This window comes from Molothrus ater, chromosome 3 (genome assembly GCF_012460135.2).
Source record: "Molothrus ater isolate BHLD 08-10-18 breed brown headed cowbird chromosome 3, BPBGC_Mater_1.1, whole genome shotgun sequence".
Lineage (NCBI taxonomy): Eukaryota > Metazoa > Chordata > Aves > Passeriformes > Icteridae > Molothrus > Molothrus ater.
In genome coordinates, this window is record NC_050480.2 from 30612212 (window position 1) to 30628722 (window position 16511).

At 44.6% G+C, this 16511-nt stretch overlaps 1 protein-coding gene across 1 annotated transcript in view; it reads left to right on the forward strand.

Annotated features, from left to right (window-relative positions):
- Positions 1 to 16511, forward strand: part of MDGA1 (MAM domain containing glycosylphosphatidylinositol anchor 1) — a 148375-nt gene that overhangs the window by 78236 nt on the left and 53628 nt on the right. The window contains exon 10 of the mRNA XM_036380252.2: positions 13383 to 13652. Within this exon, the coding sequence (XP_036236145.1) occupies positions 13383 to 13652 (270 nt within the window). The remainder of the gene's footprint in view (positions 1 to 13382; positions 13653 to 16511) is intronic.

Genomic DNA, 16511 nt, shown 5'->3' on the forward strand with positions numbered 1-16511 from the left:
ATCTCAAGTTCTACAGGTAGTCCAGATTGGAAAGAGGTGGAAGGGAAAATAAGATTCTTGATCTGTTGTGACCTGCTCTCACAGGTGATGAAACCAATGCTGCAAATCTCATGCAAATATGCTACAACTCTGGGGCAAATTTGGCCAAGCATTTCACAGGAGGAATTGTTGGTAGTGCCAGAACTAATAGAAGTTCCCAACAGTGGCTGTGCTTGAGGTCAAGAGAGCAATGAGTGACAGTAGCATTTGCACGGAACAGGGATTTTCCTTAGAAAGTGCTGATTGCAAGGAGAAACTCCACTGTCCTAATCACAAGCTAGAACACAGTATCTAATAACTGAATGCAATATAGATGAGCTTAATAGTGCTAAGTCTGCTGGGATTTTCTGAGCAGTTCATTATTTATGCATAATACAGGCCCTTCAGCCAACATTCTGGTATGCTGTAAAACAGAGAAATGGAGCTTGAGGGAAAGTGAGCAGCCCTCCATCTAAGGTGGTTGCTGGAGAGACTGTAGTAGATCTAAAGGGATAAGAAAATGGCAGTAGTTGGCTCAATCAGAGGAAAACAGAGCAACTCAAAATAGGGTTTTGTGATTTGGAAATCTTTCTTTTCCCCTTTGGCTGCTAGTAACGAGGCTCTGCAAAAGTCCAAACTTATGCATGGAAGTGGGTAAGTTTTCATACTGATTCACTTTCTAGGAACCAACTTAAACATATAAATGAAAAAATGCAAATGAAACTATTTTAAAGAAAGGAAGAAAGAGTTGGGTTTTGTGTAGGGAAGCTTATGTGCTCCAATCTGCTTATCCAAAATGCCATGACTCCAGCTTCCCAATCACTATGAGAAAACAAGAGCTCTTTGAATCTCTTTCTTACCATTTTTGCTGTTTTTCTGGACAGGAGACTTATTTATATGCCAAGCATAGTCCCTGTAACTGATGGAGCTGAGGAACAAGGAGAGTTTACCTTTGTGCATCTAAACTTGGATTATTTGTACATTTTCAGTGCAGCATCTCCTCACACCCTGAAGTGACAGAGAATTCAATGTGTTGCTCAGTAAGTTGTTCCAGTGTTTTTTTTACTCTCATGGTTCTGTTGTCGTCACTTAATCTAAGCCTGTTTCATTTCAGTTTCCAGCTACGAGCTCTTTTTATGCCTCTGTCTTCTCACATAACGAGCTATTTGTTATCAGCAGTCTCTTCCTCATGTAATCCCAGACACCAGAACAAGTAATCTCTTAGCCTTTTCAGTATGCAATCCAGAAAGAGTCTCTTTAGCTATTCACCACAAGGCATGTTTTCCAGCCCTATATTTATTTTTATAGCCCTCTTCTCATTTTTTCTCAACATCATTCTGTCAGCATGGCCACATGTATTAAACAGGCTTTCAAAAATGATCTCACCAGTGCAGATGTGATCCCCATCTCACAATATGTTTAGTGAGCTTTGGCTTAATCATCCAAGGATTTGGACATCTTTGGACCACAGAATTAAGGTGAAAGCTGATCTTAATAGGTTACATTAACTCAGGCTCCTCTTGGAGTCATTGTCTCTTTCCCTGCAAGAGTGACGCATTCTTTCCTCAACAATTTTCTTTCAAGAACCTTTACATTATGACCTTTAAAGGTCCCTAACACCCCAAATATTCTATGATTCCGTGAATATCCAGGACAAATTGAATGAAGTTCCCAAAAGACTATTCCATCAGGCAAGCCAAATTGTCCTGTAAGAGGTACTTCTTCAGTTTGTCATTTACTGCTATGTGTTTTGTATCTTCTAGAAATGTTGGTTCTTATATTGACAGAGGAGCTTAGGGGTGGTGACTGTCACTTATCACTGCCTTTGGGTGAGAGGGAAGGAAGCACAGCCCAAGCCACATGCCACAGATGTGCCAAAGTGTGCACCCAGCCACACCAGCAGCAAACATGTGTGAGATCATTCAGACACTAAAGGTGGTCATGTGTGATGTTGGCTACACAGCCTGAACAGGGTGCTTTATAATTGATACACTTTAGCCTTGCCAAGCTGCTCTCTGGATCTCTAACCTTGATGGAGATGTGAAAGAGCATCAGTTTTAAGAGGTTTATGTGGATTCTTTCTAGAGATGTATTCCTAGAATAGGTGTTCCCTCTCACTATAGAGATCCCAATGGTGCATGCAGCCATTTAAAATTTCTTTTTGAACTCTTCCAGTTAATGTGTTTTTAATCTGCTTAATGTGGGCTGCATTTGAGTAGTATTACATCTTCAATTAGTCTGTCGTGTGGAAGCAAGCCAGGTTCTTTCCAAAGCCTGAGGATGTTATGACAAGATAGTTACTTTTCTTGTTGCTTTCTCAAACACTACCCAGTCTGTCTGCCAAGAACCCATAAAACTATATTAATCATCATTCATTTTTAGCTTGGAAGGTTGCATCCCACATTCATCTTCCATGAGTTTTTTTATGGAATTAGTGAGGAATAAAAAGGTTTATTGCTGTTTGTTCTGAGGTTTCATTTGCTTAGGTTGACCCAAGATTTGGTTTGTACCTCCATACAAAGTGCTTGCATGGAGGGTACAGAATAATTTTATCTCATCTGGTGTTCACAAGGTGCTATCACAAACTTCACCTCAATGGCCCAGCTGGATGAAGTTTTCCCTTTTCTACAGAAAAGATCCCTTTTCTACAGAAAGTAGATATTTTACTACTTTCTGTGTCATTTTTAAGATTTTTATGATCCATTGTTAGTCTGCCATTTTTGCACTGATGAATTCAGATCAGGGTACCTAGACCTAGCCAGAGTCTTACAAACAGACATAGGCTGTCTTTCCTACTTCTCTGGCTTGTATCACAGATTTAGCCACAAGTATTTTCAGATTTATGTCCATGCAGGTTCTTAGCAAAACTGTATGCAGAATTAGATTTACTTCCTGCCCACTACAGCAGGATGTCTCAGCAAATGTTGCTGAAGCTGGTTTAAAATGACCTTTTTACCCGGGATAGCTGATTCTGGGAAGCATTATTATTTATTACAGAGAAGGCAGAAGGGGCAGGATGCTGTGCTGCAGTGTGTGCTGGTGCAACCCCTCAGAATGATGATTGCTGATGGATTGACTCAGGCCAGGATCCACTTTCAGATCTTGATGCAGCGGGTCAGAATGAGGAAGATAATAGCCTTAACTTTTCTGTCCCAGGAGAGCTGAGAATGAGAATAATGAAAACTTATGGAACCAACTTCAGATGTTTATATGTTGGACCAAAATCCAAGAATTGGAAGAAGAAATAGTGTGACCTTCCCACTCGTCCTGCATTTCACCTTGTCTGGGGCTGACGCTCTCCTTGGCCAACACAAAGAAGTGAATATGGGAGATAGGCAAGTGACCACATTGCAGGGATGCTGCTCATCCAAAGAGTTCTGCTGTACTGGCCCAGTTTGAGGTCAGCCATGGAAAATCGAATGTCAGATCAGATTTATCCTGTGAATGAGACTGTTAATAAACTTTGCTCTCCGGATCCAAGTCCAGAGGAGATGGGACAGAGCCGATAGCCAGATGGGGAGGTTGAGGAGCAGGCTGCTGTCCTTGAATGGTTGCCAGTTCTCTCACTGGCCTCCTTTCTGTGCCTTCTGCTGCAGAAGAGACCCCAAGCCCTGAAAAGTGATTTCTGGGAGCCCACAGCACCTGTGAGTGTCAGAAGTGAAAGTGGTCTCCCTCATGCAGGGAAAGACAGGGGCTACAGGGCTGCACCTGCTTCAGCAGCAGGGCTGGTGTGCCTTGGGAAACACAGAGCCAGCATCGAGAGAAAACAGGGACTTTCCAATGCAGGAGTGAGTCTTCTATAGCTTGAGTCCATATAGTTCTTTGAGGTGGGTGATATTACCCATTCCTGAAGAAATGGGACTGCCAGATCCTCTGCTGCCTCCAAAGGCAGGCAGCATCTTCTGGAATAAAGTGCAGGGAGATGATTCTCTGTAACCAACAATCTGTTGAAGATAGGTTCATGAAAAGCTATGACAGTACTAATAGGACAGATAAAGTATTTTTTTAGTAATTAATTAATAGAAGAGGAGTTGGGCAAAGGTCCTTATGGATGTCACACCTTTTAAATGTGTGCAGGTAATGGTGTAAAGGATGGAGGGGAAAAACAGGATGTACAGATGGCAGAGATTGTGGCTGTTTGGCAGCTGGCTTTTTGAAGCCAGTCAGTGTTCTGAAAAACCTCAGCCATTTCATCTGAAGACCTCCTGAACCTATCCTCATTTTCCCATCCTTTGCCTGTGATTGATTTTATCTACCTTGATTCATCTGAAAATGATGATGACAATGATGAAGCGGTAACCATCCACAGAATGACAGTAAAAATACTTACAGTAAAAAATGTTCTTGCCTCTCCTTTCTCTTTGCTATATATACTGATTGCGTGTTTTTAAATTGCATGCATTTCTTGAGTTCTGTATGCACTGCCCCCCTTGTTACATTAATTCTTATGGGAAAAATTGCTTTGATATCTGTTGACCTCAGCTGTTTCATCTATGAACCTGAGCATTTGCCATAAATCTTTTAGTTTGAGCATCCTTTCAGCCTCTTTCTGAACAGTTACGTTTTCATTGTTGTCATCTTCCTCAGATGGATCAAGACCAATCAAGGGTGAAGGATGGAAAAATGGGGTAATGATGGAAGTTTGTAGAGCAGGATATTAAACAACTGGCTGCAGAACTCTGAGGTAGCAGATAGAGAAGTGATGGAGAACTGAGCATTGCACTACACAGAGTTCTTCATCCTTGGTCCAAATTCTCCACTAGATCTGAAGGAGAAGCTGAGGAACAGCCTGTTTTGTGTGGGGAAGCTTGTCTTCTTTCCACTCTGTAGATAAATTGTGAACCACTGTATTAACTCTTCCTGGTCTAGCTTTGCCCCACGCATCCTTTTTGTTTATTACTGTGAACAAAGATTTCCAAGTAAACATATTAAGGAGTGCTGGTTAGTATTTGATTATATTAATTGCTTTGGATGGCCTTCCTTCCCCTACTGGGCTCTTCCTGACTTGGATCTCTCCTCTTTCCAGCTCCGTCCCACCTCACCAACGTTAAAGCAGATCTGATTTTTTAATCAATGTTTCTGATTGTGGCTGTGCTACCTCTCACTTTGCCTGCCTGTTTGGAAAACAGCTGTGGAGGGATTGTCTTGTGGTCTCAAATTAGTTTTCAAACTGAACACAGAAGGTGAGGTAATGCTGTGATCTAGCTGTGAGCAGAAGACTGGTCCCCTGCAGCCCTGACAATAACTGCATTTGTAAAGCAGAGGCTCTTCTCTATTTTGATAGGATTGCAGTCCTCAGAGGTACTTTTCTCCTGCAGCCTCCCTGCTTTTAAATTTCAGTTCTTTTATTAAAGGGGTGTAAATATATGGAAGTAATTGAATTGTTATGGCAGCTGGCAATGGAATAGGAGCTATTGGATTGATGCTTGTAGTCAGCAGTCACCTCTGCCCAGTTGCTGCTCTGGTTGGGGGTGCTCTCACCTCCAGGAGACAAGGGAGAATTCAGACGATTCCTTGTAGGAGGCAGCTGCGTTCTCTGGACATAAGCCCCGGTGGTGGCACTAACTGGACATTTCCTGGAGTCCAGAAATTTCTCAGTATGTTTGCTATGGGGAATGTGCAGGCTGGTGCCTGTTTTCCTGCCCAGGTGAACTCTGCTGTGGCACGCAGCCCTTGGAGCACAGGAGGTGTCTCCTGTCAAGAGCAGGATACACTGCCCAGGTTTCAGGTGTGTGTTAGACTCAGCTTACTGATCAGCTCATCAAACAAGGGGCACCGGGAGTTCATGAGAGGTTCATAGGGAAGGGGGGCACTGGCCACATCAATGCATTTGCTTCACTCTGCATTCATCCCACCTAGCAGAGCTGAGAGGGCTGGCATCACCTTAAGCTCCCTGTGTACGTGCAGGACAGAGGCTCTCATGCCAGCTCCTGGAATTCCTGCCATCTGAATCATCCTCTGGAGATGTCCCTCTCACTTAATAGCCTTCGAGGGAGGTGGCATTCCTAAGATGAGTGTTTCAATGAATTAAAATGTGGTAAATTTGGGCTTTAAAGTCCTGCTTCAGCTAGCACCAGCTTTGCTGTCAAACTTGGGGAGGAGAGGTTATCAGTCCTTTCCCAGTTGTTCCAAATCTTTCTCAGGAATGTGGAGGGCCTGTACTAGGATGATGAACTTCACAGATTAGCTGTTTTCCCTCTATTTTCCTTTCTTTACACCCTGGGGATAGTACAGAGTTGATTACTAGGACATGAAAACACTGATGGGGAGGACTTGCAGTGGCCTTAAACTGCAGCAAGGGAATTAGGTTAGATGGTAAGAAAAATTACTGATAAACTCTGAAGTAAGAGGAAATATGTGGATTCTTTGCTTTAGAAAAACCTCATTTATTCTTTCTTGTGGGCTTGATTTTGGTTTTTTTTTTTTCCTTAGTTTGCACTGGCAATGTGTTGCTTTATTCCCAGAACTGCCCAGCTGAGTGGCTCACCTATGAATTATTGAATAGTAAGATAACTGTTTCTCTGCCAAAAGTTAATGCATATAGGATGCTTTTGGGGAAATAATATCATTGGTTGGCTGTTAGTGAATGTTTGCATCTAAACTATTTATATGCTGTTGGGAGTGGCGTGTCACTGCCAGCCCAATTTGTTAAACAAGGCATGTAATAACAGATGCATGGGTATGAGGTGACACCTTGTTATCTTGTGGACGACAGGCAGAACCTGAGTGAAACGTTGGTGGTCTGACACTGCTACACATGGGAGGGCTCCCCTCTTGTGGGTCTGTGCGTGGGCAGGAGAATGAAGGCTGGGCAGATCCACACTGGCTGTCATGCTGCTTTACCATGTCATAATTAGCAAACTTGGCTGTGAGCTAGAGAAAATATTTTCATGTTAGTCAGTGGAAAAAAAAATAAATCTAAGTTTGGGGTTATGCCACTGGTCTGGCAGTACTTGAAGGTATTAGTTTTGAAATATCCACTCTCATCCTCTATATTTCTCCAGTGAACAGCTTGGCTGATTGGGTGGTGTATGGGTGGGGGAAGGCTTAGCAGCATGCATTTCACATACAAATGTGTATGTGTTTTATGTACATGCAGTATCTTTTTCTACTCATCTTTTTCAATTGGGGAGTGCACTGTTTTAAAATGAGATCCCTAGAAGGTAAGTGAGGCATGGGAATGGGGTGGCTTTACACTGCAGAAGAATACTTGTCTTTGTAGCATCTTGTTAGTGTGAATTAATTGGGCAGTGAGTCTGAGTGGCATTCCAGCATGTCTGGGACAGATCTTTTCTTGAGGAGGCCTATCTGTGAGGCTAAAGGTCTGGAAATTCCCACCCAGGATGGACTTTCTTCAAAGCACTCTGTAAAGCGAGCAAGGGGTCTCATGTATTAATCAGCACAGTTCATCATGCAGAAGAGGAAATCCTTTAGTAAATCCCTCTTTATTAATAGGTGAAGACTGGTTGAGCTAATTGGCTTGGAAAGTTCAGGGAAGAGAAAAGCAGAAAAGCTGGTAGTGAATACATTTCATTTGCTCTTCTTTTAAAAGCAGTCAACTAGCACAGAACTAAGCATTCTCTGAGCCCTGCCTCTTCAGACCCTGCTCTCACTTGTCCAGCAGAAAATTCACTCAAACAAATTTGTTTTCTTTGAAATAACAATATTTGCAACTTGACTTTCAAGCACTATGCAAAAGCCACATGTTTTATCTCTGCATGCACGGAGAGACTGAAATGCAAAGGCAAAAGCCATATAAGATAAAGAATGAGATTTGGCTTTTAGCTGAAACAGGTTGAGCAAGCCTTCCTGTATCTCCCTTCTTCTAACTACTCACTTATATATTAAACAAGCATATGAGACTGGGCTTGTAAATATGGGTTGGATATTTGTCTCCACATGGAAAACTTTTGGTGCCTAATGTGTGTTCTTAGGGTATGGGCTATAGGTGCAGTTGCAAGAAAAAGAATTGCTCCGCTGTGATTTCCCAGCCCTGTGACAATAAAAGAGCTTCCCTTTTGTTCAGGTAGAGAGTTCTGGTCTCTCCTGGAGCTGAAACCATGGAATTTTCTTCCTGCTGTGAGAAAAGGGTTGCAGCATCTTTGCTGTCTGTGATATCTTTCTTGCCCCAGGTTATGGGGTTGGGGGTTGGAAAAGGGAGGCATCCTTTGCTGAGGTTGCTTTGGTTGTCTAGAGAAGATTAGGGAAGACTGCATCCAACAGTCTGCAAAAGGATACCTATAAGAAATTAAATGGATGCTGGATAGACTCATTTAGGTCTCAAAAGGTCCAAATAGCTGCCTGTGCTGATTTGCTTTCTAGAGAAAAATGACTCCCTGTTGTCACTAGCTTCTTTGGATAATGAGACACAGCTAAGAATTGTAACTAACCACTCTGTGCAGTCTTTCATGCCAGGTTATCTGTGTGTTGTTTGCAATGTTAGTCCTACAAATGGGTGGTCAGTTGGGTCTCACCAAGGGACGTGGTGAAAACCAAAGTTAGGAGTGCTGTGATGCATGGCTAAGCTTTGAGGTAGTCAGTGGGTAGGGTGGGATGAGAGCTGCTGAAATTAAGCAGCTTTCTAATCCAGCGCAGCTTGCTATTTTCATCACTCATGTCACATACTGCACTGTCTAGATTTAAATAAAAATTTAAAGACTGGTTCTGGAGGATAGAGGAGAGGGTGTTTCTCACAGACAAGGAAGACTGGGCTACGAGTGGAAGGACCAGGATATGGGTCCCAATATGGAAGGTATAGTGAAGGTGAGGATGAAGGACTCCTGCACTGCTTTTGTCTGATCTGTGTGTGTGTGACCTTGATTAGGACATGTCTGCATGCCTCTCCTTTTCCCCATGACATTGCTGTGCTGTGGTGGTCTCTGCAGCAGAGGAGGTGTTGTGGGAAGTAAATTCCTGTAGCAAAATAAGAATGTAGCAGCCCATGGCAGCTGCACACACTGGCGGTACAGTGCTGGCAGCTCACCACCCACAGAGATGGCTGTTGTCAGCTGTACATGGCTACACGGGGGACAAGGCTGCTTGTGAGTCAGAAAGCAGATTATGAGAGAGCTCCCTAGCTCTGACAACCTTTCCAAAACAAGCCAGCATTTGAGATTTGGTCAGGTTATGCTATTCACTGTTACCAAACTGCAGTGGGGAAGCAGAATTTGCATGTGTCTTGCATAGTAGTGCTGTCCTGTGATGTCTAGGATGTTCAACCTTCTCAATTATTGCCTGAACAATTTGTGTGACGTCCGTTCACTCAATGCTCCCCTGTTCTGCAGATCCTGGTTTGTCTTTAAGCTTGTCACTGATTTCTGGGCATAAGTCCACTTCAACAGGAGCCTTTCTTTGCCTTTCATACATACTGGATTGAGCAGCCTCATGACAACATTGCCAGTTTCTAATTTATGGGAATTTTTTTCTCTCTATTTACCCCATGAGTAAAAAGCTTCAAAGTGCATCTCTGCTATCCTGGGATGCTCTGACTTCATCACTGGTGAAAGAAACATCCCTGCCTTCTGGGGGGCATCTGAATTTGATGGGAACCTGCAGCAATCTGACAGCGTTGCAAGGACCAAGTACCCTTGCTGAGCTACACCCAAGCAGGACAGCACAGTGACAGTGAAAGGAGATATTGTGGTCTCTCCATTGAGCTCCAGTAAGGAAAAGCCCCAGTTTAGTTTTGCCCTTTCTCAAGGCTAAAACTAAAACAGACTTAAACCAAGCAGACCATAACTCTAAACTGTGAGAAGACACTTCTGTCTCACCTAGAAGGATTAGCATTTCTGTTCTGGTTATTTCCAGTAAAACTGAGAAAATAAGATGTTAATGGGACACAAAGCAGCACTCCTTGGCACTTGACATCTCGCTGTTGTACTTCCCTCACCGCTGCCCTCATCACTGTGAGCCACGTTAGCTCACCAGCCCTTTGGTGCAGAGCATCTGCTCTGGCTCACAGCGAGGAGCTGCCTGCAGCCCAGCTTTGTTTTAGGGTGCCTGGCACGCTGGAGTAGGTTACCTGGGTTTGGCTCACTAGAATTGCTCCTAACCAGCTAATTCTGCTGCAAAGGCAGAGTGCCCTGCCTTGTGTTCTGCAGCAGCAGCATCTTAACAAGGTTGGTGAAGGACCCTCAGTTCAACACTGCCTCTTTACCCCTTTCATCACTGCCGTTGCCAGCAAGCTCTTCCAGCGTTAGGCTGTGTTCTGAGAGAGAGCAGTAATTGTCTATAATTGTTTGCTGTGTTTCTTGCCAAGGGATCCTGAAGTTCTCTATGTGCACAGAGGTTTTTTACCTTCTGGAAGCCTAGCAACTTGCTGCCTGCAGTGTGGAGGCTGCTTAAAAGAGCACTTCTGATACAGGTGCTGGATTTCAAGGGAGATACAGGAAGGCATTTGAGGGGCCTCTGGATGAGGACTCACCTTTGGAACTGGGCTAAAAACTTAAAGAGCATCATAGCAGCTTAGCAAGCCAGAATAGCCAAATACAACTTCCTTATAGCCAGCAGAAATGCTGCTTCCCCGTGAGTATAAGAAGCACCTTGAAAATCATTATCCTTTTTGCAGCTCCCTAAAGGTGTCCATGCAGGGCTCATATCACAGGTCTCTACTCCAAGACAGCCCCCATGTCAGGTGTACTGGAGCTGTTCAGTTCCCAGTTCTGGGGAGTAGCAGCACCAGCTCATTTAGACAAGCTTTCTTTTGCCTTTAAGCCAGAGAAAAAGAACAGAAACAGAAAAGGCTGTGTTGTTAGCAGTCAGGTTTTATGGACTGAATCCCTGCCTTTGTGGTGAGTCTGCCTTTTGTGTTTAACCTCCTTGAACAAGTGTGAGCTCCCCAGTAGGCATTGGAGGCCAGAGCTGATGTCTGGCTCTGTAATTGCTGTTGACCTTCCTTTGTTTTCATATCCATTGGGAACCTTGGGGAATAACTGACCCCTGGTGTAGTTCTCTATACTTTGTAGTGATGGGATAACCTGCTTCAGCTCTCTCTCCAGAAAACCCAGGAACTCCAGGACTACCTGCAGAGTTAATATTTGTTGGGTGTTTTCTAGTGCAAGAGACAAGAGGAGAAAATATAATCAATTTTTAATTGATAGACACTTTCAGATATTCCCTTTGCAAGATGGTAACATAGTCCTGGAGCCTGTCCCAGTGCAAATCAAGTAAATCCCATTTTCCCAGCTGAAGAAGACTAAATATCTTCTGCATCCTTGGCTGCCCTGCTGTTCCAGTGACCGTAAAGAAGCCTCTGGAGCATCCCGGCCCTGATCCTCTGTGACCCTTTACCAGCCCCAGACACTCCTGCAGTGTGCCCCGGGAGGGCACTTTCCTTGCAGCACATCCTTGCAGGTGCACTTTGTCCAGTTTCAGACCTTTTCCTCTGTCCCAGCCCCATACCTGGCACAGTTAGATTCAGTGAGGGAAGCTGCTTTCCAACCCCTCTCGCTCTTCCTCAGGAGACAGAGTGCTCTGAGTACATCTGAAGTGGCTGTGCCATTTTTTTGAGCCTTCTTTTTTCTCTTCTCTCCCCTTTTTCTCTTTCTTTTCCCTATATCACCAGCTGGCCTAGATTATAATGTGAGACCCCACTGGCTTCAATTAAGGATCAGATGTGACTGAAGAAATGGGATTGCAGCTAGGGATGGAGATGATACATGCATGGCACTAGGTCTAATCAAACAACTTCTCACATTATTCTCACTGTGAGGTGGGAGACGTGTGAGCCAAAGGCAAGTCAGCACTCGAAGCACTGGCAGCAAAGCACACATCCCCAGGAAAGCCATCCCTAATGAGCTGACCGTGCCGCTCAGCACGGCAGCCCCAGCTCAGGCAGGGCTGCTTTTAATCCACCTAAGCACAGCAAAGGGCCCAAAGACTTAGAGCTGAGAACAAGGTACCTGGAAAACAATCAGCCACATCAAACAAAGGCTGCCAGGTGGAGGGGATGATTGCACACGGGATACCCACAGATGCATTTGTGCCCCCTGGAGATGGGACACTGCGTGCCCACACGTGGGACGGTGCATGCAGCACCTTGATCTGTGGTGAAGATAGAGATGTCACTAGTGTCACAAAGCTATTGGGTCTTGCTGGGGTCAGGCTATGGGAGGAGACTGGTGTGCTGAAGCCCTTCCCAGCACAGCTCTGTTCAGGGCAGCAGGGATGCAGAGTGACCCATGGTTGTTGGTGGACCCATGTTATGTAACTGCTGCAGATGCTGTGTGTTGCATGTTTTTGGGCCTGGCTGTGCTTGGCAACTCTGTGGACCTTTAGAGGAGGCAGATGCTCTGTGGGCATAGAAACCATGGAAGAGCACTTGCTTTGAACCTGGAGAAGGTCAGCTGTGATTGTGCTGAAACTGCTATAAATCAGTTCTCCCTCTTACATTCAGGCTAACAGCTGTTTTGTGTTCAGGAAGCTTTCCTCATTTTAGATGGAGAGCTTCTGTTTATCCCCACACTGTAATGTTTTAATTAAGAGTTTATTGCAAGTGAAACATGTCTATCAGAGACAGTGGGGATTTAAGTCCTCTCTCATCGCGTTAAATAAGGAATAACCCAAACAGTACCAATCCAACTTTCTCCTTACTGTGCCTCAACCATGCCCAAATCATGAGGTTACCATAAATTCTTACAAGTGCTAAAGAAGTGCAAAAGACATAGTAGTCTCCCTTTGCTGAGGAGGTGAGCACACATCACCATTCCCATTCTCACACTACTGGCGGAGAAGCTGACATGGATAGATGTGACTCACCTTCCAACATCAGGGAATTGTTGCTAGAGATAAAAATAGGACCCAGAGTCCCTGTAGCCAGTCCGTGATGTGTTGTATTGATGTATTTGGGAGGGGCCCTACAAAACCCTTTCAGGTCTGTGGGGAGAGCTGGTGCAGATGCCTCCGTCTACATTATGAAGGCAGTGTCCTTGATAACCCTGCCAAACACTGACAAGAAGGAATGACTGCTTGGGAACTTACCTGTCTGCTCAGGGAGTGCATTTTGTGCTGTATAACAGGACCAGTCATTCTGATTAGATGTGAGGATTGAATCCAAGCTGTGATACAGCTGCTGGTGCTGCAGTTCTCACATGAGAGAGCAGAGCTTGGTAGCTCCTCCAAGCAGTGCTCAGTATGGGATGAGTGCTTGCTAAAGGTTACTCCTGCCTCAGAAGCGGGAGAGAGGTAGAATGTGGCCCCAGCCCAGTCAGAAGGGATTGTCAGACGACTTTTGCTTTTGGTGTGATGGATCCTGGCTTCAACCCCTTGGAAATCATAGGTACCTGTCTTGTCAGAGGTGCTCGGGGTGACCGTGCTGGGTGAGGCAGCTGCTCCCTGGTGAATCCCTGTCTGTTGCCCTGTTCCAGTCCCCCCCGTGGTGGAGCCGGCCTTCCAGGACGTACGGCAGGGCATGGGGCACAGCGTCACCCTGCGCTGCACCATGCTCAAGGGCAGCCCCATGAAGGTGGCCACCTCCATCTGGCGCTTCAACGGGAGCCTCCTGGCGCAGCCCCTGGCAGAGCAGCAGGACTACTCAGAGCTCAAGGTGGACAGCGTCAGCCGGGAGACCAGCGGGAACTACGAGTGCAGCATCTCCAACGACGTGGGGGTCTCCACCTGCCTCTTCCAGGTGTCTGGTAAGTCACAGAATGCACATCAGAGCAAGCTGTTGGATGGGGTCATGTATCGATTCAGGGGACCCCCAGCCAGGGAATAATGTGCTCTGACTCCGTGATTCAGGAGGCTGAACAACTGCTTTATTAAGCTATATTATATTACACTAATACTATACTACAACTATACTAAAGAAATACTCAGGAAAACCCCGTGACTGTCTGGAGACAGCCATGACACAGCTTTGACCTAACTGGCCAATCAATCCAAACAATCATCACCTTCAGTAATACAATCTCCATAACACATTCCACATGTGCCAAACAACAGGAGCAGCAAGTAGAGATAAGAATTGTTTTCTCTTCTTCTCTGAGCTTCTCACTGCCTTTCCCAGGAAAAATCCTGGGAGAGAGAATTATGTCTCTCTCTGTTCAGAGAATGTGAATAGCACAGTCATAGGAAGCTTGCTCCTCATAAACTGGTGCCACTACAGTGAGTCTATTGCTTCCTGGGTGCCCAGCATTCTGTTCAGGAGGAATAATTTTCCATAAGCCAGCAGAGAGATCTGTCTCCATCATTCAGGCAGATGGACCTGGAGAAGCTAAGTGCTAGCCCCTGTTAGATTTTAGCAGTGTTTGACCACTTACAGGACTTAAACTCAAGGCCACAATCAGCTTTGAAGCTTAGACAACCTGTATCATTGATAAGTATTGACCAAGAGGAAGTGAAAAGCTCTGTAGATCCCTCCAAGAGGCTCCAAACCATCTGATTTCCTCTTTAAAAGCAAAGAAAGAAACAAAAATAAACAAAACCTGTATTATGTATTCCCGTGCCTTCTCTATGACTCCTGTCTGTCTGTGTCTCACAGTGCTTTCTAGAAAAAGCATGAGCTGGTAATGGCTGCTAGTCCACAGTGGATTTGCTGCTCAGTTTTCTTTGAATCCTTCATCCACTGTAACAGACCTCCTCTGCAGCATCTGCAACTGCACAGAGGGATGGCAGAGTTATAGCATCTAAAACTGCACATCTGACCTGGCCTCTCCAGCTGATCATTAAATCTGCTTTTCCCATGACCCCAGAACTGACTTGGGCACAATTTTCTAGAAGAGCTCTCCTATGAAATTGCCTTAATAAGCAATAAATTCAGTCCAAATACTCAGGTTTGAGTCCAGGCCAATTTATAATACTTTTCAAGCCTGGGTTGAGAAAAATGAGAATGAATGACATCCAGAGAGGCCTGATTTTGAAGCAAGCCTTTCCTAGGGTTTGGGAAAGCTCAGGTATGCTGTAATTCTGGGATGCTTACAGAAATGGGGGAACCCAAACTACTTCTACTATTTGGGTCCCTTTTCAACCCCTTGAGATTTCCTGGCATTTGTCTTGCAGCAAATTTTGCTTGAAAGCTTTGGCCCTCTCTACCCTCTCTACCCTTTTCATATGCTTGTAACTCTTGCATCGCTAAGTGATAGCAAACCAAATCCCTCTATCACAGAAAACTGCATCCCTGTCAAGCCTGGGAATGCTCCCAGGAATTTCTCACTGGTGGCAGCAACAAATACTCATTGGCACCCCGTGTGCCATGCTGTGCCTCAGATAAGATCCCCTCAGCAGAAAGTAGGATTCATGCCTAGAGACACTGATCAGGAAAGCAGCAAACCATTATTTTTCCTGCATCCCTTCTCCTTTTCCAAGACATTGATATCTGATTGTAACTGTTCAACTCCAGACATCTCTGCCTGTGTCCTGGACAGTTACAAATTAATCAAGCCTTCTGAGCCTGTAGAGCAACCTGAAAAATATTCCAGTGACTAGACTGCTCTACTTGGACTCAGGATTGCAGGAGTTTTAATTCCCATCAACCACAGCCTTCCTATCTGAGCAGAGAAAGTGGCATGGTCTCTTTTTGTTTCTGTTTCTTCTCTGTGGAAAAAAATACCAAAAACCTTCCTATGCGACAGAAAGCGACTCATTTTTGACTGTGGGGCATTCAGGTGCACTGAAAATACAGTACATGTATCTCACATGTATCTGACCAGGATGGGATTCTTTTCTTCTATGGATGAGTGATTAGGTTTCCAAAATGTTTTGGAAGGATAGTGAAACATCCAACCCATTCCTCTAGAGGAAGTTACCAGGGCAGCCCCTGCTGTTCATCATCTGCTCCCTCACTAGCCACAAGCACAGAAGAGCCTCAAAGAGAGACATGGATAATCTTCAGCTTTTCCCATCAGCTGTAAGCAAAAGACAAAACTTTCCAGCAGTAGTAAAAGCTTCCAGAAGGAAGTTCTGAAAGTATTTTGATATGCAGCAATTCTATCAAAAAGCACCTGTTTTTTTCTAGCTTCTATTTCTATCTTGTAGTCAATTAATAATGAATTAATATCATGCAAGATGATGATTATCATCAGTTCTGATTTTATTCCGAAATCCATTATAAAGCTTGACTTCCATAGTCAATACAAGTTGAATAAGCAGCAATTAGTCTCTGAGGTGGTTCTGAACTTCTTGCTTGCGCAAAAATTCAAGTCAATAAAAATAATAAGAGAAAAAGGACTTGGAAATAAATATCAATATTATACATCTGAGTTCATAAAAAATAAACATTGAATCCTGTCGAGCCTAATTATAACCACACAGAATGGCAGGGCCGGTGATTCAAGTGGAAAGGTGCAGCAGACATCCTGAGGAGGTGGTGTTTATTCCTGTTCTGCTCTCCACCATCCCCTGCTGCCCAGGCACCTTTCTGGTCTCTGCTGGTTCAAACTGGACCTGAACCCAGTCAGTTGTCTTTCATTCAGGTCCGACTTCTGCCTGGCTCAGGACAGAACCTGCCAAAAATTGAAGTTCACTGGGTGAAATGATCATAATTTCAAATAGGGCAA